Raw genomic sequence first — 26,708 nt, 5'->3', positions numbered from 1 at the left:
ACAGGTATAATAGATGATGGCAAATAAATGTACTTTTTTGAGAAAAAGATGAGTAGTCAATCTGTTAAAGCCAATTTGCTGCGGTTGTGATGTTGTTATTTCCAACAGAGGAAAATTTTGAAAATCCAGTGACGCTGAAGTGAATGTGTATTCTTGTTAAAGGTAGTGGCTGTGAAAAGGTTAAAACAGCTGTCGTTTTGCAAAGCATATATAGCTCGTAATATATTAAAACAACAGCTCCATCTTCAATATAGTGATTACTCCGTGATTTGTCTAAACATAACTGCCCACAAACCATGGATATTTCACAATACTTGAATGGCTCTCCAGCTATTTTAATTGAGTTTTATCAGCCACAAGCATGCAATACAAAAGCTTATTAGAGTTCCATTCTCCATTATAAGAGAGTCTATTAAAGTACACTAAAGGACTCATAACCTTCATGCTTTCTTACTCTGATATCTTCTTGTTGAGCGCTCTCCGTGTTGCCAGCCTCATTCTGTCTTGGTCTCTGTTGTCAGTTGTGTGGAGAATAACACGCTCTTGGCATCGTTTCATAATTCATTTTGGGAAAAACAGGTGTCTGGCCTCGTGTTCAACCTCCACAATGGGGTGGCTTCAGCCTCCAGGCAGAGTCACATGCACACACACACACACACACACACACACGCACACGCACCTTGGGATAATTGCCAGCATGCACACTCGTAGGCTAATAATATTTTGTAATATTATTAGGATGGTGGCCCAATGGTTAGCACTGTCGCCTCACAGCAAGAAGGTTCAGGGTTTAAATCCAGGTCGTTCCAGGCCTTTCTGTGTGGAGTTTGCATGTTCTCCCCATGTTTATGTGGGTTTCCTCCGGGTGATCTGGTTTCGCCCCCACCATCAAAAACATGTACTAGATTCTCCAGTCAGTGCCCTTGATCAAGGCACTGGATCCGATCTGGAGTCGGTCCCTGGGTACTGGAAACGAGAGAATGAATTTTGCTACATGTACTGTATGTGAACGTGACAAGAAAATACCTTTATCTTTAACTTTTATACATATCTACATATCTACATAGGAACCCACAAACATATTTCCCTGTCTGGCACTTGACCATCTATTTCTGGCAACAAAGATTATTCCAACAGGGCTCATGTCGCATAGTTAACAAACCATACAATTACATTAAAAGAAAGTGATAGGAACAATTTGTAAATAAGATATGAATAGAAACATTCCATATCATCTCAATTTATGTATTTTATGGCACTGGAATAATCCATAACTGCATATTCCAGCATACAATACCGCACGTGTCATGTAACAAATGCACATTTCTTCGAGACTGTAAATAACATCCCTGGTAGAGAGACCGGCCAAGTACATGCATTTAATCCATCCATAATTCATTACCAGATGTTGGTTTATATTGGTTTCCATGTATCTGCAAGGACTCTGTGGAGATTGAAACATCCCTGTGGTTTTTTGGAGTCATTTACTCTTCTCCTCAGTGGAGGCATACAGCCGCTTGGAGCACAGCTGCCAGAATCACCACTGAGAACATTCTTGTTTGGACAATTTATGATTTTCAGCATTAGTTCTGTAGCGTAATGTTGGCGTCAGTTCTACAATCCTCTTTATCTGTTTCTTTTTCCCTTTGTGAAAAACAGAGATTAAAATGAGAAGTAGAGCAGTGTGCTTTTGCATTGGTGGGAGTAAGGAGGGCTAAGGAGAAGCATCCTGACAGTATCATAATGTCCCTTAACCCAGCTAGACAGTGAGATGTTGGCACACTGCTGTCTTGTTTTTGAAAGAGTTTCTGTCTTTGAAAGGAGGGATGGGGTGGGGTGCGCTGGGTGGGGGACGGCACTGTGAACACGGAAGATCTGTGAAGACAAAGCCTGCGGTGACAAAGTGTGTTTTTTCTAGGCGAGCTTCTCCAAATCCATTTGAACGCCCACTCAGACACCCACAGGCTGGCTCATCCATAGCCAGATCAGGTCCCGCACTCAATCCATTACCTGCTGCTTGAAATGGATGGCGGCAGATTCCCTCGCTAGGGCCGCCATTATCAAAGAGAAATGGAGGAAGAGAGGGACAGGGAGAGATGGAGGGATAAACAAAAGAGCGGCTAGAACATGAAGGATGACAGGAAGAGAGACCAACGCAGGAAGGGCAGGCAGACAAGGGTGAGAAGGAGAGAAATATGGATTGGTAGATTCTGGAACACAGGAAAAAAAAACTGGAACTAAAGAGAATGGCAAAGAAATAGAGCAACATTAAACCAAAATCCTTTGGATTAAATCATGATCATGATTTCTTCTTCTTCATGTTTTTTTTTAAACTGAAATTCGAGGATTTGGGGTCATTATGAATGACAATTGTGGCATTCAGCATGTCCCCTGCATATGACAGTTTCTCCATAAGGATATATTAGAAATGATTGTAAATTATTCTGTATGTGCTTATATTTACCTCAAAATACCATGCCTTCATCATCAACACTTTGCTGTCTGAACACACTGAACCACTTTCCCAGACGCAATAAACCAAACACCCACGCAGCTGCTCTGACAGAGAGAAGCTCCAGTATTAGCTGGGTTCCCTTGTGGTGCAAGTTAAAGTAGTATAGCTTGCCACTGACCAAAGTGGATCAAATGAAGGGGATGAATTAAATTAATTTTATGAAGTAATGGTGGATAGGGTCCTCTGCCCATCTTTTCAGGGGCCTTTTAAAGGGAGATATAAATAGGTTTGAATCCGTAGCGTCTTTATGCAAGACAAGGACAGGGTCTGTCTCTCTCCCTTGCTCTCAGAGTTGCCATCCTCTGTCTTTTTCTCAAATCCCTTCCCCTTGACTGGCCATGTCACATGGGATTATGGCCACATGCACCACTGGATGTTTTTGTCGCAGAAAGACACTTGCAGTTGCAGAAGAAAAAAATACTTGGCTCACACTTTCCCCATGTTTGCATGTCAAGACAGCAGTTTTAGTAGTTCCCGTTTTGGAACTGTGTGATGGAGCAATTATTTTGAAGGAAATGTCCACTTTGCAATAATAGCAAATAACAGGCCACCTGATCCGTGTGTTTTGGGTTTCAACAACTCTTCATGTTTTTGCAAATGTTGTTGTAAAAGACTCGGGTTTGAGCAATCTAAGGAAACCGAAGATGGAAATGGATGGTTAGAAATACAAAGTTGTAATGAAGCTTGCGTGCTATGAAAAGCCCATTCACTAACGGCCTGAATACTTCATCAGGCTTTCTCTTAACGAAACACTTGCTTGTTTTCCATCTGAGCTAGCTTCAACCTCACCTCAGTGCAACTGTACAGAGTGCAGGGGGTGGGGGAATAAACATTGCATGGTCTCATCATGACTGCAGGTTGTTAGTGTTACTATTATTACACTGGGCCAGGTGTGAAGTGAAAATGTTCTTAACTGTGTTGCAAGCTCTTAAAAGCAAGACAAAAACATGCAAGGGCAGAATGTAACCTACAGATATATCATTATGAAGTGATGCAGGTTATAGTGTTTAATGGTAAGACAATGGGAGCTGGATGTTTCAAGCCAGTGGATGTCCTGTATTTCTGTAATTATGTAAATTTAAGCACTTCAGTAGAGTAACCACAGTAATGGATGAAAAAAAGAAAGATAAATGGCATTTTGGCCTGCCAGCAATAGATACAGAACTTATGGAATAATGAGGCTAGAGGGGAGGGGTGGCAGACAGGGGTATATTAATGGTGTCCTAATTAGCCTCTATGCTTTGAATGCTTAAAACTAGCGTATAACTATGTAAACTGAGAGGTCCCAAAACTCTTCATCAGCGATTCTTGAACAAAAATCTGGAAGTGCAAGCTTTGCCCCTCTCTTGCTGTCTATAGTGCTCTTTCTTTACCAAAGCTCGCCTTTGTCATTAATTGGCTTAGAGCAGATAATTAGCTTGCATCTCATCATTGCCACAATTACTTATTTACCCCCAGATAAACAGAGAAGACAGACATCTCAAGCTCGAGCTCGAGGTCTGTTATTTGTTTGTACTACAATTTAACACAAAAGTGGTACATGCATGAATTAAAGAAGTTTTGGGATAGGCTAAGGTTCTAACATGGTTTATTTTTCTTGCAGCATCTTATTCATGCCCCCCCCCCCCCCCCCCCATGGTATATTTTGAGGAAACAGTGTGCAGGTTTCTGACAAGAAGCTAGGGTACATGTTGTTTCAATTGCCACCACACTATCTCTAGACACGTAAAAATACTTTAACATTGGCCCTTGGCTGGTGAATAAAGCCATGAATATATGCTGTCAAAGGCGAAAAAGCGAAGGCCAAGCCCTGAGATTGTACAGGCCAATTCAATTACTCCCGGCTGCGTCTAATGGAGAATGAACTAACCAGGCAAAGGGTTACTTTGGGATGGCTCTGCTGACGACTGCCTCTTGTCTACATGATCTAATTTACTGAGACAGACAGCTATTGATTGGCTTCTGCATGCCAACGGAGGAAAACCTTTTTAGATGCACTTTTGCAGTTTGGCATCTGGCAGAGGCTTAACAATAAGCCATTGGCATGCAGGCACAAACATTGAAAGACATGCACACATGCATGCACGACCCACACACACATAGGTGTGCACATGGTCCGAGGTAATTTTCTTATCGCTACATGGCCATGATGACCAAATTGGCAGCGGCTACATGGGTCAATAAGCACAATCAATGGCCTCAACTGTGTGAAAAGAGAGGGGAAAAACAGATTTGTGCATTTCTATGACTTAAACCTCTCTTATCTTTGGTCAAATAAGAGGGTCAAAGGGTGAGCCCTTGCAACAAAACCCTATCAACGCCATGCATACACCACAATATTTTGCTTACTGTCTCCATCCTGCACATCATCCTTTTCCTTCTTTCCCTCCCTCTCATATCCATTGCTAGCTCGAAGCTGTGGACACAACAGTCTTATCTAGCGTTGCCTTGCTGTCAGCATGAGTGGTTTATTTTAGGCTTTATCTTGAGCAGGGGCCAGGCTAAAGCTCGTGGGTCTGAAGTTGAGCCGGTGCACCAGGCGATAAGGCAGACAGGGACACTGTAACCTGCATGTCTGTGGTCAGGGTGGGAATGAATGGAGCCCGCTCCACAATCAAATAGCTTCCTCTTGATGGATCGGATCAGGATCACACAGCTGTGGAGGCAGCCATACAAGTCTCTTTAAAGGCACAGTTTGTTGGAAAAGTCCAAGGGAAGTTTTTTTTGGAGCCTGCAGATATACTCTACCAGAATGGTACTATGCTGTGGTGAAGAGTTTAATACCATCACAGATCTGGATGCGGGATGGATTCCTTCTTAAATCTGTATGCAGAGTATTAACTGAAATGTTACATCAAAGTCGTGCCTATATTTCCTGTAAAGATGCTTCAGGTTTTGAAGTTGATTTTTTTTCTTTTCTGTTTCAATGTGAATACATTAAAATTCTGAAATACTTTTATGTCCATTGCCCAGCCTCTCTTTCAGAACTGACCATTTGCTAGAGTAAACCCCTGTCCTGCACAGCAATGGCCCAATCATAGCTCAGCAAGTGTAACCACTGTAGGCACACTCAGCTAATATGCCAAAACGGTTTGCATGGGGCTCTTGTAAGACCGATAAGAGTTGGTTTACAAAGTGTTTGGAGGGTGTGGTCTTCCCTTTTCCAAAATCAAGCGCATAAGAGTAAAAGTAAAAGTAATGGACTAACCAGCTATCAATGTTATTTTGGGGGTTGCAGGTTTTACTGCATAAAAAAAGCTTGGTTCAGGACTGTCACTTTCAATCACTGTGTGAGAGCTGGTCTTAAGCGTACTATTTCATACATTAATTTACAGTAACTATTCTGTTCTCAGAGTAATGTTAAAACGGAATACCATTTTTCCTTTCTGTTACAATAATCCACTATATACAGGATTTCTCCGTAACCATACATCTGCAATACTAGAGCAATGCTTTTATTTCCATGTCTTCTGAATTGATAATCAACTGGTAAAGATGCGGACCTGGAATATTGGGTCTTAGACTTAGTCCTGTATAAAGATAACATGTATATAGCCATCAAGTGCATGTTTTACTAGGAGGCAGAGACATCGTTATCAACCAACTCATGGAGCCTGGAAAAAGCTAGCTAGCTAGCTAGAGGTGATCAAATTGGTGTTGCAAACTAGAAAGGAGAAAATTACTTTTGTCTGCCTCGGGAGAATTTGAAGTGGTAAATCTGCGTCTATCATCATTGTTAGATGAATCATTTGTAACAATACACCAAATTTTGATTCGGTTCGGTTCAAGATTTTTGACCCACAATTCGATACAAACCATGGCATCGTTTTTTCATTAATTATATCCCAGTTTGCAACACAGTAATACAACAGATGTTGATCAATCCAACACCGAAGATTCTAATGTACCTTGAAACAGTGTTTACAAAATTGTTTCAGTGGTTCATTAACTCGTTGGAATGAGACATAAGAATAATGGTAACAATTCCGTTCCTATGCTGTAGGGGGAACAAAAAGGAAAAGTGCTTTGGTACCTACTGTAAAGGTGCTGGTTGACACGTAGCTAATGCTAATGTAATTCTTGGTGGGTAACATAAGATTACGACACTGTTCAACACACTCATTTTATTTTTAGTATGATTTTTTTTTTACCACGGTCAACAACTCTGTGCTTGCTAACCCACAATTTCTTCAGAAACATTAAATGTATAGATAAAGGACTACTACAATGCTAATTTAGCTAGCTAGCACACCCCTGTCTTCTGCCTCAGTCCCCAAGCGCTGCAAGGCTTCAGATGAGAGCTGACAACAGCCCCGGTCCACGGACACATCCATTCCACAGTCAGCCCCCAGCCAGCTAGCAACCATTCACTATCATTACAGCTCCGCCCCGGGGACACATCCACAGTCAACCCCAAGCCAGCTAGCAACCATCCCGGTCAGGACTTAACTCCGGTGCTAACGACAGTTTACTGAACCGTCAGGAAACAGACCCAGGCACCCAAGTCAAACAACGGCCATTTATAACGTTAGCTACACCTCAGTTAGCGTTACCATTGCCCCCTCTTTTGCTTTTAGCCGTCTGTCCAACTGCTAAATTTACCAGACGAAACAGGAATATGGCTCCAAAAAGACTACTAGTAATTTAAAGATATGGTTGCACTGGATCTGGACGAGAAAGATAACTCTGGAGTTGGAACGGGTATGTTGTGATGCTGCCTTCTCCCATCGCGACAGAGGTTCGTGGATCTGAGTGTTGCAATTTCGGTTTTATTTTCCATGTCGTTACAGTCCTATTTGTGATGCATGAGAGGTGTACTGTTGCAACAGTAATTAAGGGGATGAGGTTTAGCAAAGGGTCACTTGGGAGCTAAATAACGAAATACCAAAAGTTGAAAAGAAAAGTATAGACAAGCCCATTGATATGAGACCACTGACATGTACAAAAATGCAGCATGATCAGAAGAATCTAGACTTATCATCACACAACATTGATAAATCATGGAGGTCGGAAGATTGCTTTGTGCACATACAGGCCTGTAGTACAGGCCTGTCTCTCGACGGCAAGAAAAGAGAAAGAGAGGCTAAGTCGAAAAAGAAAAGTCCATGGAGACACTAAGGCAGCCTCAGCTTATAGCTTGCACAACACAATGCAGTTAGATTGCAGATGAGAATGTGTCTGTCTGAGGGGGGTAGGGTGGGGTAGGGTGGCAGAGAGAAAGATGGAGAGGGAGAGAAACCAGATGAGTCTAGTCAGAAATACTCAAGCTCTCACCCACTGATCAACACACTACCTCAGCCTGACAGTTTCATTTTCCAACCTATTGTGTGCCAATGTGCCAATGCGCATTATCAGCCACTGCCTGTTTGAGTATCCACCCCGCTCTCTTGATAAAAACCCTGCAAAGAAATAGAATGCCATCCCTGAGGCTTTTGAGATTCACATAAAGTATTTCCTTAAACACCTTTCAACAAACACTTGCTTAAATTACCCTTTCCCATGACTAAATTGTCACAAACTATCACTCCGTAAGCCAACATGACATCTCCTTTTGTCCACGCTCTGTGATCGCTTTTGCATTAGCTTGGCGGATTTTACCCCAACTGAATTGGTAGTAGTCATTTCTATCTAGATGAGTCAATTACGCAATAGCTTATTTTCTCTGTTTGCTCACTGGGTTTGAGTAAGGACAGATCACAATCAGAAAGCATGCACTGAACTGACAGTACTGACGCCTCATTGAACCCCGTCAAGGTTCCCAGAGAAATACCAAGTAAAAACAATGCAAGTCTAAACCCCAAAGGGGATTTTTCCCCCATTTAGCCGAGGGCTCATTATCTATCTGCACTACACAACGTACAGTATACTGCACTAAAAGCCACAAAACTGTATAGTTTTCTATCTCTAGGTTCTTAAAGCCCAGTAAATGACCTGGGGAAAAACTAATGCTATGCACTTTTTTACTCTTACATTATTTAGATACTTGGACCTTGCTTTCCAATGCAACTATGCCAAATTAGTCCAGTTTAAATTATAGCTGATAGTGAAAACAAAATTAAAAGTTAAAAGTTATTACCCAAAATCACCATTATAATGATCCATTACTATGCAGGACTCCTTTAATTAAACTAGAATGCCTTCTGCAATTGCCCTTTTTTCACTTGTCTGTCTAGATAAAGCAATTCAGCTACAGGTCCTAAGACCTGTTGTCTAAAGCAGCAGTTTAGCTGTCAGAAACTTTTCCCAAAAGATTTCAGTTCGATGACAACATTGGCAAAAAAGGAATGCAATTTTGCTGTGAAAAACCTGTCACTGTTGCTGCCTCTTTTACCTGTGAGAATGGTTAGTATTTTAAATTAGGTATTTTCTTGTGGACTTTAACTCCTTTGAGTATGTGCAGGGTGTGGCTACTCTGCTTGGTCAGATTTAGGTCAGGGTTTATCACTTCCCTCATTTCCTCAAAAAGCCTTCATTTTTCACTCAAGCCTCTCTGCATCTAATTGTCTTGAAAAAAATTGCAAATATACACAAGCACAGTGAAGAGAAAAGTGTTTTTCTTCCAGTATGTGTTCCTTTTTCTTTTGTCTGTTTAGGCTGATTTACCAAGGACATGCTTAGTTTCAGCACTGCCATAGGCCATGCTAATGCATATTTATATCCGGAAGCTTCCCAATTGCGCTGCTCTTATTAGCCAATATGCAACACCACTGGGACAATTAAGTTACCCATCAGTGAAGACTCTGTCTTTATACCACGCTGACATTTTTATCTCATATAGGTATTGTTAGGCAAGGACATGCTGTTGTGCATTTCCAACAGTGCGTGTTGCTTTGAGGATAACAACATTTCAAATTTCAATAAAAAGATGGCAGGCTTCAAACTGATTTTCAATTGTTGCTAAGCAACAGCATGAGCCGTAACCAGCACTACCCCTGTCTGGTGCTTAAACAGGTCCCTTGTGTACATATAAAACTTGGTGTGTTGCTCATGTGAATATTAGTTGTGATGCGTTCAAACACATCAGCTTTTTCAACCAGCCAGATGTTACAAAAGATTCAAACTAGCAATGTCTCTGTCAAAAAGTGGTTAAATATTTGCAACTATGCAAAAAATAATGCACCCAAATAGGATGTTTTTGATGCTTCACAATTGTTCTCTGATGCAACATGTTTTCACTGCAACCACAGAAGCTTTATCTGCAGGACACTCCTACTGTATTATGAATGTATTATCCAGTCACCTCAATGTCAGGTAACAATGAGATCAGAGCTTTGGATGAGTAGGTAATCATATCAGTGACACACCACAGCCCTCAGCTGCAGAGCAAGCTACGCTGCTGATGGAACTGATTATATTAACACTACAGTCCCCTCAGTATTTTGTGTAATGTTTCCACTCTAATCTCATACATACAAGTTTCATCGTCAGACGCCTTCGCTTCGCTTCACAAATTTCCACTCATCATCACATACTGCTGTTACCTAACACATAACTGGAATACAGTGGTTTTGTACTTCGTGGAGGATAAACAAGACTGAAATAGTGTGAAGCCCTGCTAACAACCCTTAAAGGCTGCAATGCTCATTACACACCCACTGTATGAAAAATTGGAGGGAAGCAGATTACTGAGCTAATTTTAAAGCTAATTTGTGCAACAAAGTTCTTTTGGTGGACACTTTGTCATGCAGTGTTTTGTGTTAATGGCGCAGCAACATGTGCGCTATTGCTATAGCAAACAAAAGCTAATTCAGTTTCAATTCAGCCTCGCCACTTTGTGTTGAAACATCTAGTCCTTGACAAAAATCTAGGATAGACGGATGTACCGATTGGCTAGCATTGCCTTCATTGGGCTCTGCCACAGCAGCACACAGCACGACATGTCAAATAACTAACATCTCAGATGTAGAGGAAATGTGATGTCAAAAACTAAATGAGAAAGCATCACTATGTTCTTTTATCCCTCTACATCAAGCTCAATCTTCCGCTGTCCATTCACCAAAATGAATGCCATGTTCAATTTTATGCACGTTGCTAGCGCTGATGTGACCCAGCATTCATTGAACTAATTGGAGTGAATTTAAGCTCTAACTTAGCCAGAGAGATCTCCTTCCCCTGGCGATGCAGTGAGGCTGCAGCTCGGCTTTGCACCCATGGAGATGGCTCAGTTAACTGGCAAGGGAAGAGCCAAAGTGCCTTTGCATAGTCCAACAGTTGTGACCAGTGTAACATTCTACATCAGGCTTTGAATTCAAAAAGAGACATTGTGATTAATATAGTTTAAAAACATAGGGACAGAGAGCAAAAACAATATCTTAATGGTTTAACTGACATAAGAGCACAAATAAAGAGAAACCTGCGTGGCATTAATGTGTGCTTTAACAAGTTCCCCAGACATTGACAACCTTGTGGTTTTGCTTTGCTCCAAAATTTGACAAAACATTCTGTGATCCATCATGCAAAATATTTGGACATAAGTTTATAATGCACCATTTTAAACTAAGGAAGGATCTAGAAAGGTTGACAGTTACATTGCCCACACTCCATCCTCCCTGACAGTATGACGCTATTAGTCTGAAAAAGAAACCTAAATATTTTTTGTTTACTTGCACTGATTTATACTAATTTCTGCATAGTTTTTACTTGTTTTAAGGAGCATGCAAGTCATGTCAGATCTTTTAATGACTTCCAAATACTTTATCTTGCATGCCAGTGAACGAGCCAAACCATAGTCAACAACAGCTGAAACCCAAGTATTTGAAATTAAATAAAAAATCTGATATGGTAAAATAAATTTGACAATACAGACAAATTACATAACACATGTGAAATGATCCAATGCTTCTGTAAAACTCAGCTCACTATTATATTTTGATTCATCCTGCTTATTTTCACAATAAAAGTTTATTGCAGATGGCAAATGACATTGTTAAAAAGGATGTTTTCAGATCATAGTAAAAAAGAATACCATGAAATTATTATTAATACTATTATCATATGGTAAATGTCATATGATATTGTTGCTGAATCCCCTGTAACAGTAGATGATTAGAGCATAAGTGATTTTGTTCTTCCTGGTATGAAAAGATTACACAAGACTTATGTAATGATCAAGTACATTCCCTCATGTAAGTGTATTTGTTGAGGTCAGGAGGCTGCAGTCTATCCCAACATGTTGTTTCAATACTGCATAAACAGCACAATAATGTGCTTTTGTGTGTTCCGTACCCAGCCATGCATGCACAGCTCTGTAACAAAGGTTATGTAACTCACAATTGCAGAGCAGCAATCTAATGTTTAAAGATGCATTCCCACTATGTTAAGTCATTGCTATGCTAACTCAAGTTGGAACCAGGAAGCTGTGAATGGAAGGGGAAAAATCCTGGCAAGGAAAACCTTTTAGGAGTTATTTCGCAAACATCACAGGAAGTGCATAAATGTCACCAGAAGACTGTGGAGAGAGGCCGCCTGGCTGGAGAAGACTTTCAACATTTGCTGTTTTTAGCTGCTTCTCTCCTGAGCCTTGGGCAACACTGTTAAGTAACATCTTCTAAGAACTAATCTTAAACTAAAGACGCAGTAAAAAAGAGATGACATGAAGGTCCTTCTGTGCAGTTCGCTCCCAGAATGTTTGATGCAGCTTTGTATCCACATGCAAAATAACAAATTCTAATAAAAAAAAAAAACAGCAATGTGCAGTTTATATTTTTACATCTTCAGACCAAAAATGACCCCTTTTTTGTGTTTCCATGAAGGACATGGATGGAGAAAAGGTTCAGCAGGGAAGCAAAATGTAATTTAAACTCAAGTTGATGGTAGACTTGGCATAAAACATATCACAAGGGAGGTGATTTACAGTTCACTGTAGCTAAGCCTGAACAATCATGTTGACAAATGGACGTACATCCTGGGGCAGCTCAGGTCAAAACGTATTACAGCTCATACCTGCTTTCAACGCGTGGCCGGGATTTTAAAACTTAAGCGTAATGTTGTGGGGACTGCGCTTCAGGTTTTTATGGGCTGCATTTACAACATAATCCAATCATAGAATTACATCATTAAACAACACAAACAGCAATGTACAAGTAAATTAATAAGTAGAATAATCTGTGTACCACATGCAAAGCACAGAACTATTCATTGTATATTCAATTTCAGGTGTGTACAGCAAACACAAGCAGGGTGTAATTCATTCCATACCAATGCTGAATTCCTGTTCACACACATATCATGTTAACTCCCAAAGCAGATCCAATGGTGCTGTGATTTACTTGCAGGTTTTCAGTTGCATTATGTGATGTGTCTAAAAGCATTTTGCCCACAGGGACCCAATGGCTGCAGTGATTCAGAAGTAAACTTTCACAGCACTGCGCTTTGAGGGGCCATGTGCTGTTGTTGGTGACTAATGATGACGGCTCTGGGCTGCTTTTGTCAGGGCCTTTTTGTCCCATTACAAGACTATGTCACTGCTTTCCTAAAACCATGCAAAGATGCAAAATGCACCAGGGACTGCAGCAAACAGGTGCACCTTCTGATACATCTGGGTATATGACATCAACTATAAATACTAGATAAACCATGCTGCAAATCATTGATTTATACAGTCTGTACTATGCAAGAACCAAAACATGGTAAGTCTTTTAACTTGTGTAAATACCAACAGTGGAATCAGTCTCTGAGTAGAAAGCTAATATTTATCTATGCAGCAAAGACAATTCTTCAAGAGGAAAATTGAATCCCTTGGACACTGAAGGTAGATAATTACTTTTTTCAGTGTGACCACTTTGTTCCAAAACATCATGTTGGAGGTTTGTGATTACAACTTGAAAAAAAAAAATCCCTGCCTAAGGGATGAAGCTCAGATTCAAAGAAAGTGGATGCATTTAGAGATGAGGCCTGCAGATATGCATCGATAGAAAGTTCAAATAAAGTCCCAAGGGGAGTGGATGCTCACCTGAGCTCTACTGTTGATCAAAATGTTACTTGCACAGGCAAACAAAAGTACAACAGCCCAGCAAAAGCAAAATAAACACATTCAAATAACGGTAACATTCGGCTCTTGCCTATAGCCAAATTAAATCCTTATCCAACACAACAAAAGTCCTTTTATTTTTTTTTGTGCAGTGCAGAAAATGTTTGATTGGTTACAGCAGGTTATCTCTATAATTAACACAAAGAAGGATGAATCATCCTGTTCCCACACACACTGAAAGATAACAGAAACATTCTCTGAGTCAAATATACTCTTGCGCAATTTATATCAAACACAAAACAAGCAGAAATGTGCTTCTCAACCATCCATTTGAGTCTGTATTTAGAGGTCAAACTCAGCCGGTGGAATGATGCGTTTGTTGTATAATTCGATGTTTCCAAGGCAACTTCATTTAGCAGATTATTTGCAAGAAAACTACTTAAAAAAATGACACTGCTTCACAAATATGGCTGTTAGCTGTTCCCTTTGGAGTCACTGTTTTTAAAAAGTGTGTGTGTGTGTATCTTTGTGTGTGTGTGTGTGTAAAACAACAAATGGACAACAGAAGTGCAGGTGACATGACTATCACTCAAGTCAGACATCATCAATCAACACTGCTCGACAAATCAAGATAGATGCAAAAATGTGGTTGCATAATCACATTGATTTTGTTCCACAAATGGGGCATAAATGCAGTGAGTTTTCAAATTTGAAGTCTTAGGTTCGACATAGCCGCCTGTCACCTTCTCAAGGCTCTTTTTCAGCCAGTTACTACACCAGCGATCACACACACATCTATCCATAATCTGTCACCTATGTAAATATGGTGAATTAAGAATTCCCAAAGCATTATTTCTCCTCTCTCCCTCTCTGCCTGAGAAAGAAAGATGAAGAGTTGTGTTTCCTCCTGCTCGGTCTCCCTTCTGTTCTAATATCATAAACGACAGAGACACGGGCAGGGGGGAGGAGGAGGCGAGAGCTTGCTAGACCGAGCCTTTGTGAGCTTGACATGCCTGACTCACAAGAATGAGATGTTTCCAAAAATAAAGGAGGGAGGGAGACAGAGAGAAAGAGAGAGAGAGAGAGAGAGAGAAAGAGACAGAGAGAGAGCAAGAGTGTGCTGAACAGGCTGGAACACAAGAAAATGAGTGGATTAACTCCCTACCCAACCACACCACGCCCACCGACACCCACTCCTCCCGTTTCCAAAAGCCCTTGTATTCATCCCGAAACATGCCAAATTAGTGGGAACAAACTGTCTGTATAAACACCCCATCCCCCCCCCCCCCCCCAAATGCCATGGATGAAAAAAATTTATAAATAAATACATAATGATATTATCCTCAGAACAACGTTATTAAAAGCTTGATCCAAGCTTTAAAAAAGATCTCTGAATGCATGTGTAAATTCTCTAATATTTTATTTCCTTTGCTCCTCTGGGGGCAATTGTGCCCGATTGTGAGCAGATGTAAGCAGCTGGTTGCGTGTTGTAAATAGACACCATAATGTACACGTTTGGCTTTTCATCATGACAGATTGCCCTCCGCAAATACAGTGTGATGAGAATATGGTTGTCTCAGCCTCCTTGCTGCGAATCATAATACTCTGAAAGCCCCTATAAGCCACATAGCAGCTTGTGAATATTTTAGTCTGTTAGTAAAATGTTTGCAGTGCCTGCTAGTTTTGTCAGTTTTATCCTACAAGCTTGGTCTAATTTGAGTGGAATAAAAGGACTTGGCTCATTGATGGAGAGGCGTCTTTCAGTCAGATGCTGTCACCACCAGCAATCTAAATCATCACAACACTCAATTTTCATGTGACCCAAATACTTTTTTTTTTTCCTTTCTGCTGACTACTGTAGGTAGTCATTCAGAGCTCCTTTTTTCTCACAATTGGACAGCCTTTCCGAATCAGGGGTATTGAACAATGGACGCACAAAAGCCAGCCAAATCACACTCATTATGAGGCAAAAAACGGTTATGAGGATACCAAAAATCATGACGCTGATAATTTGTCATCCAGCACATTGATTCCACAATCAGGACTCGGACAGCCCGACAGGGTATCATGGGACCCTTTAATCTAGCATGAAAGACATGGGTAATCCTTGTTGGAGGATTACTCACGACCAGGACTCACTCTTTGCATATTCCAACTTTGGTGTACACGTGCTTAAGTACTAACCCACCAATCGTGATCTAACCGTGGCTCCATCACTCATCCTAAGTCTCAGCAGCCAAAGAGGACGTGTTTACTCTTGACTCCCACCGCAACCAAGAGGATTTAACAGTAAAGAAACAGAACCTATGGGAGTTTACATCCTGACCTGTTCTCCGAACACACTGCAGCTCAAACCACCCATTCACAGGAGGATGACGTTATACTCCAACATTTACAATCCTATAAACAGCTCAATCCTGCATGGTTTGTTCCGCACAACACAATGTACAAAATGTACCCACAGATGTCCCAGCATTGTTGACTTTTCCCCCCACCATGTGATTTTGCACCCACACTAGCAGGTATAACCACTTGTAGCCCTGCATGTATCCTGCATCATCACAACAGCAACTCCTTTTCAGGGTGCAACAGAGAAAAACAGTGTAGCAGTTGGATAAGAAGCAGGGATCCTGCAACATGATAATGCAGATAAAACAAATTGTAGTGTTATTTGTAAGCTTCAAAGGTGCTTGAAGGTGAATTTTGTTACCTTAATATATAGAGCCATGCTAGCTGTTCCCCACAATTTTCAGTCTTTGTGCTAAGCCAAGTCAGCCAACTGCTGTTGGTAGCTTCACTACTAGCATACAGACATGTCAGTGGTATCAATCTTCTTATCTAATTCTTGGCAAGAAAGCAAATGAGCGTATTTCTCAAAATGGTAACCTATTCCTTTAAACCAAGTACTTTTTTTGTTCTTTCTGGAGCAACACAAATACTCAATCCTGCATTACAAATTACATTCTGCAACTTATTTGATAAAATCTATCATTCAATACCCTTTATCTACTAATCTAATTTAATTCTACTACGATAGCAAAACCCAAATAAGCAGCGGTAACATTTTATTGCACAGGACCTTTGAAGACTTCCGCATAGCCCAGAGTTACCTTCCAGCGCATTCAGGTGTGACACAGAAAAAAAGATGAACCAAGACTAAAAATGTACTCCTAGCTAATTTCCTGAGAAATGAGCCAACCAGTGAATCTTACATTTCAGGAGAGAGAAAAAAAATACTGTTTAAATATGCAGGACGGAACCTTTGAAGCTCCATCCGCAATTTAATCAGTTAATATTTAAAGAAGGGATATTCTTTATAGGCATTTGCATGATGGGCTGCAGAAGTTTTGAGGGTGCAGGGCGGGCGGTTGGGTTGGGAGGTGTTTGAAATGAAGACATAAAGACTGGGATATTATGAGAAATAATCTTTATCCACTTGCAAATTTATATCAGGCATCCCGCTGATCATTGGTATTCAGAGGCCTGCACTGCCTGTAATAGCTTATCAGACAATGAATGCAGCAACATTTTTTTTCCACAGGGCTGCCCCCCTCCAGGGCATGGAAATTATCATTATGTTGTGTTTTATTGGAGCTTGTCTCCTCCTGGATCTTTACCTAATGCCATCTTATTCTTCATTATTTAGGGTGCATACTGTACTGTCATCCCATATAATGTTGTAGGATTTATTCTGCACTCTGCATTCAAATGTGTTTGTCCATTTCAAATCACTTTTTTGAGAGAACCAGTTTGTTTTGCAATGGATTATGAGCGAACAAAGAGCAGGGCAGAGTTAAACTCTAATAGCAGCAAAGAAAACGTGACAAAAATAGCGAAATGTTAATACCACCTACGAATGTAGACACACAATTGTGATCCTTGCATTATCATTCATTTCACCATGACCAATTTGTTGAAGCACATTAGCCATAAAGCTGCAAAACCATTAGAGGGAAAAATACTGCAGCTCTACACTTTGATGACTGCTAACCATGTAATCTGCTGAAAAGAGGACCGCTTCACAGCCTGTTGTGACACGCTGATAGTGGATTGACCTGCTGTAAGTACGCATGCACGCACGCGTGCACGCAGACACACACACACACACACACACACACACACACACTGTCATTGGGTCACTAAACCACAGTCCTGTAGAAACACACATACATTTAACACAAAGAAAAAATCAAAATTAATCATTTTACCAAGCATCTCGAATGCCAAAATGCCACAAAATACATTGTTGGTAACTGTAATTTTTTTAAACAAAATGACTGCCTAGAGAAATTTCACAAGGCTTAGTTTAACCGTTGTATTCCCAGCTTTGTTTTCGAGTGGTCACACAAATATACAGAAATGCAGAGTAGGGCTGATGCCAACACAGAAAGCAATTCAACCTTTATCCTGAGTAGCTTGTCAGAAGATTGAGTCATCCACTCCATTCCATTCAGTGCTGCTTTTCATATTTGAGTGCTTCTCAGCACATACCCTTACTGCACTTTAATTAAGGTTTGGTGTGCATTATACAAATAGAAAATGCTTAAGAATGCAGAAGGGCTCACATTAGTTGAGCTTTTCCCCCCTCCTCTTTGAAAAAATCCTATGATTCCCAGTCAACAGATGGTATTTTCTCAAATTGTAGACAGCAAATAAGGGCTAGAGTGAGATGCTTTTTTTTCAGAGCCCATTGGCAGTCCATTAAAAAACTGACATTTTGTGCACAAATCCAATGAGATACAAGAGAGTGACATGGAATTAGGGATGGTGGTGTTTTTCATTGGCAGCCAAAAATCCAATAGAAAAGTCTTCTGATCGTTAAATGAAAGTTACTATAGCAAAGCATTATAATTGCCTCACACAAATGGTCAGTTTTTTGCTTTCTTCTGTGATCTAAACAAAAGTGCAAAGAACCAATCTTAGTCAGATGGTACAGCTTTCTAATTGTTTCATTATGAGCAATATGTTTCTCCATGTCTCTCATGAGACATGTTACCTCAGAAGGGAAAAAGAATCCAATGTTAGATCTGCCAGAATGAACCGCTCTCTACCTCTGCCTGTCATCTTCCCTCAGACGTTGAGAGGAACAGAATTAGTAGGTCATTTGAATGAACATGCAAGGAAATGGGCCAGTGCTCAAAAGTGACACAGTTTGTGATTTGCATATGCCAAATGAGGTTAAAACATAGATAAGTAATATATGAATTCCTTCTCTGAGTCTCAAATAGCACAGCCCCAATTAAGGATTAAACCTCACAGCATGTCATTTTTGTTTTCATCATTAACTGTCTCAGTCAATAAGAAGAATCATCAGAAAAAGACATCATATAAAACCAGACCAGAGCATTTCCGGATATATTACTGTAACATTCCTTTAAATTTCAATAAATCCTCCCATAACAAAAGACTTCGCCCTTTTGGATCCAAACTGAAATTACCGTTGTCCAGAATAAAAGGGTAATTGCCAACATTTTGATAAAAATGGATCCCTAATAGATATTTCTCATCAGTGGAACCTGCATGCAATTACCTTGGGTGTTTACAGCACATTTCAGCATCATATTTTGGGGGGAAATAGGACAGTGGAACACATTTTGGTTAAAAAGCAAAAAGCTACAAGTATGTCTGAATCATACAAAATTGGCATTTAAAAATATTGTATTATTCAGTTTACACTATATTCTTGCAGATGCACATATTAGCTTTCAGACGTTGTCAACATACTGTAATCACAGTCTATTACAGGGAAATACCACTCAATTTAAGAATAAATACGCCTTGCACTTATGGGCGCTATTAGCCACGGTTTTAAAATCTAATGTTTTTCAACAACAGGGGCTCTAATAGATTTCCTTTTTAACATTCCACTATTTATTTTAACAAAAAAAGTTCTTTCTTTATCCCTGAAGGAAAGTATGCGGAATAAAGAAACGAAATCCTTATAATTTAGTAACGTTACCTCATTACAAGGCATTATGCGGTATATAAAGTGGCAAATTTCTTCGAAATTAGTTTTGTATTTGTTCAAATTTCCACAGTTCTCATTTCCATCTTTTTAAATTTATTTTCCGTGCAGCTGCACATCAGTGTGACCTTAAAATGAGGGAATGGGACAAAGCACTGTGTCATTTATGGCTGCAGGGCCCAGTGCAAGGGTATTCATTAATCCAGAGTGGTTTGCCAGTATTCCATATTGGACCCACATAAATTCCATCTGAAATTCAGTGGTATTCCCCTTTAACACGGAATTAAACAATGCAAGGGCACGTGTGCCCAGGGTTATATTAATGGAGATTATTTCCATTAAATGTCAAACAAGCTTCTCATTCAATTACAAGATTCGGCATATCTTCTGTTTTGACAGGCTGTCCCAAGGACTCACATGGCACAACAGATTGTGTTCCGGAGGAGACGCATTTAAACATTTTATCACCTTCTCATATAAAGAGACACAAGTGGCACATAGAAAGTCATGTAGAAATACTAAGTTATTTAAATACAAAATGTGGACATTATAACATTTCAGTAGTGCCATTAAAATATTTAGCAATCACAATGTAAAGATTTAACCACTTTGAGTATTAATAAAGCCTTACAAATTGTTTTAGAGAGGAAAATGTAAATCTTTGATCTGCAGGTGGATGTTGGCGAATCCCTCACTTGACCAAGCACCATTTAAAAACACTACAATGACTGCACCAATTGTGAGGGGTAGTGCAGATGTTTTCCAGCTGTTGTTGGCCATACAGAAGTATCTCCACCCAATGACAGGGATAAAAACAAATGTTGTAAAATGGAAACTTTTTATTTTCAAAAAGCAACAGATTACACAGTTAACTTTCAGCAAATGCAATCCTAACTGAAACTGTACTCACATTCGGGACTTCAAAATAAAAGACTCACATACCTACACACAATCTATCTATAATATACAAAAAAAGAATACATAATAAATATTAAAATGGCCACAAGAGAAAAAAGTAAGTCATTGAAAACAATCAGTAGAGAGCAAATGTAGGGAAAGTAGAAACAAGACGGTGTGCCTTAAATGTCTGTTTTTTTGTCTTTTACATTTTTTACAAATTGTGCAAGATTTCATACTAAGGCTCTGGTCTTGAAGTGACTGTTGTCTGATCCACACAGCAGCACGCACGCTTTGAAACGCACACACATGCACCCACTGACACACACACACACACACACACGCGCGTGCACACACACTCCCTGTGCTCTCAGCACTCTGTGGGGAGTAGCAAACCATTGCAGGATAAAAACGGGCTGCTCAGTGTATGGCCTGTGATGCTCATGGGAGTGGACCAGCTTTTTAAAAAATGGACATGCACTTCACATTGATGTGAAAAAAAAAAAAATCCCCTTGCATCTAAAGAACAACTTTTTAGGAGGGAATGAAAGAAATAAAAAATAACCCAACAACCAAGAAACATGACAATATCATAACCATTAAGGCAAGAACACCCGGAGTGGCATCAGCAATACGGTAACAATATGATAGTGTTTAGGTACATGGATATGATGAAACATTTAACTACTTTTTCAATGTCTTTTTTAAGCACAAGTTTGTTCTTAAAAGCAACTTTTTTTTTCAAAACCCAAACACCATTTCATCTTTTTTCCTCTTTTTTTTTTGTAAAAGGTGATAAGAAAATAACAATGCCGTACACTAGGGACATATGGATCATAAAACTACAAGAAATAATTTCTAGTTTGTAGTTGCAACTTCAAAACCACACATTGTAAATCCCAAGCGTTAAGCCCCCGCCCGGTAAATGAAAAAAGATATCACTTACATTAAAACCATTTTATCCTCTTGTGATGGTGTATTCCAACAGTTTTGCTTTACTTACAGCGATTGTGTCGTCTGTTGCAAATTAAAGCATTCATTGTTAAGTTTGGAATAAAAAGAACAAAAAAAGTTGTCCTTGCAATTCAATTGGCAACTGTTGACCAAAAAAAAAAGCATCTTTACATCTTCTTTTTAGTGCAACTCTTAAAATGTAAAACATTTCCAGTGATTGCTTGAGAGGTATCATTTCTTTGTTTTTTGTTCTTGTTTCTTTTTCTTTTCATGTTTATGTATTTCACACCTCACGGAATAACGCATCTTCAAAAAAATCCAAAGCAAGAGGGTTTGTTTTTAGTGTTTTGTCAATTCTTTTTTCATTTTTTTGTTCTTCTTCAACTTTTTGCTTTTCTGCATTGGCATGGCCTTCCACATGTCTGTTTACTAGAACATAAACACAGGAGGGGATCCAGACCTCCTGCGAACTCCCATTCCCTTCAGCCTCCATGTTTGATCCACTTCATAGTCAATCACCCCGGCAAAACCTTTGTGATTGGCAGTCCACCTTCTACCTCTAAAAACAAGGGTTAGGAGAAGGAGGAACAGGAGGAAAAACTGGAGGATGAAGAGAAGAGAGATAGAAGAGAGAGTGCGCTGTACAATGGGAACAAGCCCAGATCAAGATCAATCAGGGAAATAGAGACATAGACGAGAAAAAGAAAAACCACAGCGAAACCTTCATATAACGCAGTAGGGTTCCCTTGGTAACCTGGATTTTCTGCAGTAGAGGAGTGTGGTGCTGAAGCAGCGCCGGAGCTCTCTGTTGGAGAAGATGCAGATGAAAGGATTTACCCCAGCCTGGGCAAAGCTCATCCACACGGCTGCCGTCAGGTAGCCCCCAGGGACTACAGGGCCCCTTGCAAACACCCGCCAGTAGCAGGCGACCAGATAGGGCCCCCACAGTGCCAGGAAGAAAAACGTCATGATGTAGAACATCCTACTTATCCTCTTCTCTGTTTTGAACTCATCCAACACCAGTAGACGCCTGCGGCCCGCTGCGTTGCTGTTCTGCCGAATGCCCAGCAAGGTAGGCGGGGTGGGGCCTCGACCGAATCCGGCCAGCCAGTTGGCCGCCGCCTGCCCGCTGGCGCCTGGCCCGTGGAAGGTCCAGTTCTGGCTGACAGCAGGCACGAACTGGACTGGCTTCATCTTTCGACGGTCGTGGACAAAGAAGATGAGCTTGAGGTAAACCAGCTGTGTGGCCAGGAGAATGAGCGCCAGCAGGAGCATGAAGCCCAGCGAATCATTTGCCCTGAAGGAACGATGCTGGAACGTGCACTGGTCCTCCTCCCGGATAAAAGAGTACGTCCCTACGTCTAACACCGGCGGGAACGCCATAGCCACTGATAACGTCCACACCATGCAGATGACAGCTAGACAAGTCCAGAAGGTCAGCCTCTTGGTGTAGAAACGGTGGTGTGCGATTGCTAGGTAGCGAGTGACGCTAACACAGAACAGCATAAACGCCGTGTGGAAACAGGACAGCACACCCAGGAAGGCGATCACTTTGCAGGTCAGCGTGCCATAGGTCCAGGCAGATCCATTCTTGACCGAGGTGAAGACAAAGGGGAAGCAGATGGCGGAGCGCAGGATGTCAGAGGCGCACAGGTCCAACAGAAAATAGTAGGGCGCCCGGTGCAGGCTCTTGTCTTTGACCAGCAGGATGGAGATCAGGAGGTTTCCAACCACACCGACTCCAATGATGAAACCCAGAGAGGTCAGTTTGAGGAACGTGGCGAGAGGAGAGACATTTTGCAAGATGGTGTGGTCCCCTGCATGGCTATAGTTCGCCATAGATGGAGGAGGGATCATAAAGATAGCGGAATAGCTTCAGCCAAGTATCATGATCTAGAGGTGGCAGGGGGAGGCGTTAGATCCATTTGGCGGTGTGCTTTGAAGAGGTTTCCAGGCATATAGGCAACCTCTCCTCTAAGGCATCCTTTGTTCCTTTGTCTCATCACACCTAAAATAAGAAATCCCTGAAAAATATTATCCACCCATCAGCAGTCAGTCCCATACAACAGCTGCATTGTTTTCAACAGCACTTTCACTAGAATGTGATAAGCAATAATTTTTCTCTGCCTGCCATATGTTTATTTAACATTTTAACATTTAGAGTGGCACAGTGCAGAGCTCTGCCTCAGCTTGAATACTTTGTCTAGATACAGGCAGACAGACAGACAAACAGGCTGGCAGGCAGACAGACGGACAGAAAGACAGACAGGCAGGAAGAAAGACAGACAGGCAGACAGGCAAGCAGACATGAAGACAGACAGGCAGGCAGGCAAGCAGACAGACAGTGATGGAGCTTGGTTAGACTAAAGTATTAATCAGTTTAAGCATTACAATTCTTTCTAGTGGCTTTGGAATTCCCTGAACAAACAGCCTAGCTTTCATTAAGAAACGACGCATTTTTACCTCTCGGTAAGAACCAAAAAAAAGGCTCGGTTTGGATAGATTTTCTTTTGGGAAATGTTGGAACATTAAGAGAAATGCATTGCAAAATAAGGTCTTCTTGATCACACCCTACACCCTGCAGCACAGAGGATGGCTCTCTAAAGCGGTGGATGCCTCGAATAAACTCGCCCTGTCCTCGTGCATTGTGGAAAAGCGACGGAGGGTGCATACATAATAAAGCTTTCTTGTTTTTGTCTGATTAAAGGTTAACTGGATTACGGGTCTCACGTTAATAAGCAGCGTTCTCTTCAGAGCGTTTATTGAGCTGGTCGATTTCCCTGATCATCCTTTATATTAGGCTACTAATTGCAAACAGTTAAGAGAATCTATGTTATATTGACACTAAATCCGAATTTCGACAGCATTTGGCTTGTAAATGCGCGGGTGTGATTATCAGTCGGGATGGACTGAAAAGGGATGGTTGGAAGTGATAATACAAGCCTGCTGGTAATAGCCTAATGTGATGGGGGTTTCTACTCGATACACTGTGTTTTATCGTTTGGAAAATGACACATAGCCTGTGGTAACATCTGATTTCATTGATTTTGGCGTTTGTGTCTACTTACGCGTTTAAATGCGTCCTCCGATTGTCAGTCGAGGGTTTCTACGCGCGTTTGAACCCGACGGATTTCAGCAAAAAAACACAGCAGGTAAAAACCATCGTCCTTGCATTCCAATCGGCTGGATAAAGCATAAAAGTGTAGCGGATCCGTAGCCTACGTCCATTAGACTAGAATCATTTCCAAGTTCCTGCTATGAATTGCCCAAAATCGCAGCCACCACACAGGACAAGGCCAAAAAAATAAAATAAATAAAAAAATAAGAGAGAGAGAGGGAGAGAGCGAGTGAGAGAGAGAGAAAGACAGAGAGAGAGACGATCACAAAATCAATCAAAATCCTACCTGTTGACAACCCTATTTCGTTTTCCTCCTGGAGGTTATTTACATTGAACAGTCGGGTTTTTATGCTGTTTTAAAAAAAGCCTGATTTGTTGTCCGTCTTCCTTTTTCCTCCACGGTGAATATCCTACAGTTAACGGAGCCCGGTGCGCATGCGCCCTGCATCCCTATTTGTGATCCAAGACGCGTCTTGTCTCTTGTTGCAGCAGCAGCTCTCCCCCTCCCGCCCCCCCTCCTCTCTCTCTCTCTCTCTCTCTCTCTCTCTCTCTCTCTCTCTCACACACACACACACGCGCACGCACACTCTCTCTCACACACACACACACACACACACACACACACACACACACACACAAGTAACATCTACTCAACGAGGCCGCTGCTGACCGGTAACGCGTTACAGCATTATTTCCCCCAGCGTGTGATACGGATTACCATTTTACTGACATTTTTACACTTATTCCAGATAAAAAAGACAACTTTATTATTCTCCTAACTGTTTCTGCTTGATTTCAATTACATGTATAAAGCAATAGCCTATAATGCTTAAATTATACAAAAGCTAAACGTGGTTCAGTCCAGGCTGATCATATATCTCTTTTATAGCAGTGTTTTATTCCCCATTGGATCTTTTGCTTGCTGTCCTTATCTGCTATATTAGGCTATACCTTCCATTGTGCTCATGCATGTTTAACTCTACAGAAATGTTCACCATCATGTAAAAAGTGTAGGGTTAAATCATGCAGTCTATTTTACCTCAAGGCAAAATGACTTCCCCTGTACTGTACATGCATAATTGAAAGCCCTCTTTATGTGCACTGTTGTTCATTCTGCCTTGGCAACACGATAGATTCATAGGCTTTGATTCCTCAGCCACGTATGGAGAGGCGTGATGTCATGAGCAGTGTAACAAGTGAACAATGATTCAATCAGCCACATGTACACACAACGCACACACTCTGAAACATTGCTTTATATCTACCTGGCCTATAAAACACAAGTTGTATGATCATACATGTAAACGTGTCACAACTATGTTACAACTTGGAGACAATGTACACATATCTATTTTTTTATGTTTAAAAAAGGGATTCTACTGAGGGTCAAAATGTGCGGATAGCTCCTTTTTTAATGACATTTTACCAAATATCACAGACTGCTCATTGATGATAAATGCAGACACTGTCACATTTAGGTTGACACTGGACTATTTGCAGAGGATAGAGACTGAATGATTAATTTTACTCCAAAAGAAACTCTGTTACTGCATCCAGACAAAGGTAAATTAAAGTGAAGGCCTTAATGATTTTTTCCATGTCCCAATATTCTCTTATTAGCCATTGTTCATGTTGGCACAGACCTTTTGATATATCACCCCAGGGTTAAGTAATTACTTTAGATCATCAGCTAGACAAGGTATTACAGTTATGTTTGTCTTCTATACAAGTGGGATTGTTTTAATTTATTTTTTTACAATTGGTTTGAAAAGTATAAAGCTTATTACATTAGCTCTAATGGTGAAAGTAACTAAGCACATTTACTCAAGTCCTGTACCTACAGTTATGCTTTGCTTGAGTCTTTCCATTTAATACTCTTTTGCAGATTCTGATTTTACATAAACAACATAAATAATAAACTACAATACATTGTAAAAGATGATTAAAACTGTGTTCCCATTGTTTTGGCTTGCAACCCCTCACAAAAAGCAATACTGTCATGTTTTAGATGTCTATGTATTGTAAGCAGTTCTTCCAAAGAGAACTCTCTAAACCTCTCAGATATTCCCATGTTAATAATTATGTGAGGCGTAAAGAAGTCAAATTATCCAATATTTCACACAAAAAGCTAAGATTAGAATAAAAAGTCAGAAAAAAACGGATACACATTTGTGTAGCATGACTTTGTTTTGTTTCTTCTTTACAACCCCATAATTTTCAATTCAATTCAATTTTATTTATAGTATCAATTCATAACAAGAGTTATCTCAAGACACTTTACAGATAGACC

The 26,708-nt window shown here is 40.6% G+C and overlaps 1 protein-coding gene across 4 annotated transcripts; it reads right to left on the bottom strand.

The window, feature by feature from the left end:
• Window positions 1-20,273: 20,273 nt before the first annotated feature.
• On the bottom strand, window positions 20,274-24,934 carry gpr85 (G protein-coupled receptor 85). Of its 4 annotated transcripts, none has more exons than XM_034863902.1 (2): window positions 24,705-24,934; window positions 20,274-23,324 (listed from the first exon to the last, which is right to left on the bottom strand). In XM_034863902.1, exon 2 carries the CDS (start codon window positions 23,155-23,157, stop codon window positions 22,024-22,026), a length of 1,134 nt encoding a protein of 377 aa, XP_034719793.1. In that variant the 5' UTR covers window positions 23,158-23,324; window positions 24,705-24,934; the 3' UTR covers window positions 20,274-22,023. The 4 variants fall into 4 exon arrangements, with proteins under 4 accessions (XP_034719793.1, XP_034719792.1, XP_034719795.1 ...); XM_034863901.1 differs by having other exon boundaries at window positions 20,274-23,308; window positions 24,705-24,864; XM_034863904.1 differs by lacking the exon at window positions 24,705-24,934 and adding an exon at window positions 24,369-24,643.
• Between the last annotated feature and the right edge of the window lie 1,774 nt (window positions 24,935-26,708).

The sequence above is a fragment of the Etheostoma cragini genome, chromosome 23, assembly GCF_013103735.1.
Source record: "Etheostoma cragini isolate CJK2018 chromosome 23, CSU_Ecrag_1.0, whole genome shotgun sequence".
NCBI lineage: Eukaryota > Metazoa > Chordata > Actinopteri > Perciformes > Percidae > Etheostoma > Etheostoma cragini.
The sequence above is the reverse complement of the archived record's forward strand: the minus strand, read 5'-3'. Positions and strand labels throughout refer to the sequence as shown.

Coding starts and splice junctions, on each gene's coding strand:
- gpr85 (XM_034863902.1), bottom strand. CDS start 23,157: ATGATCCCTCCTCCATCTATGGCGAACTATAGCCATGCAGGGGACCAC.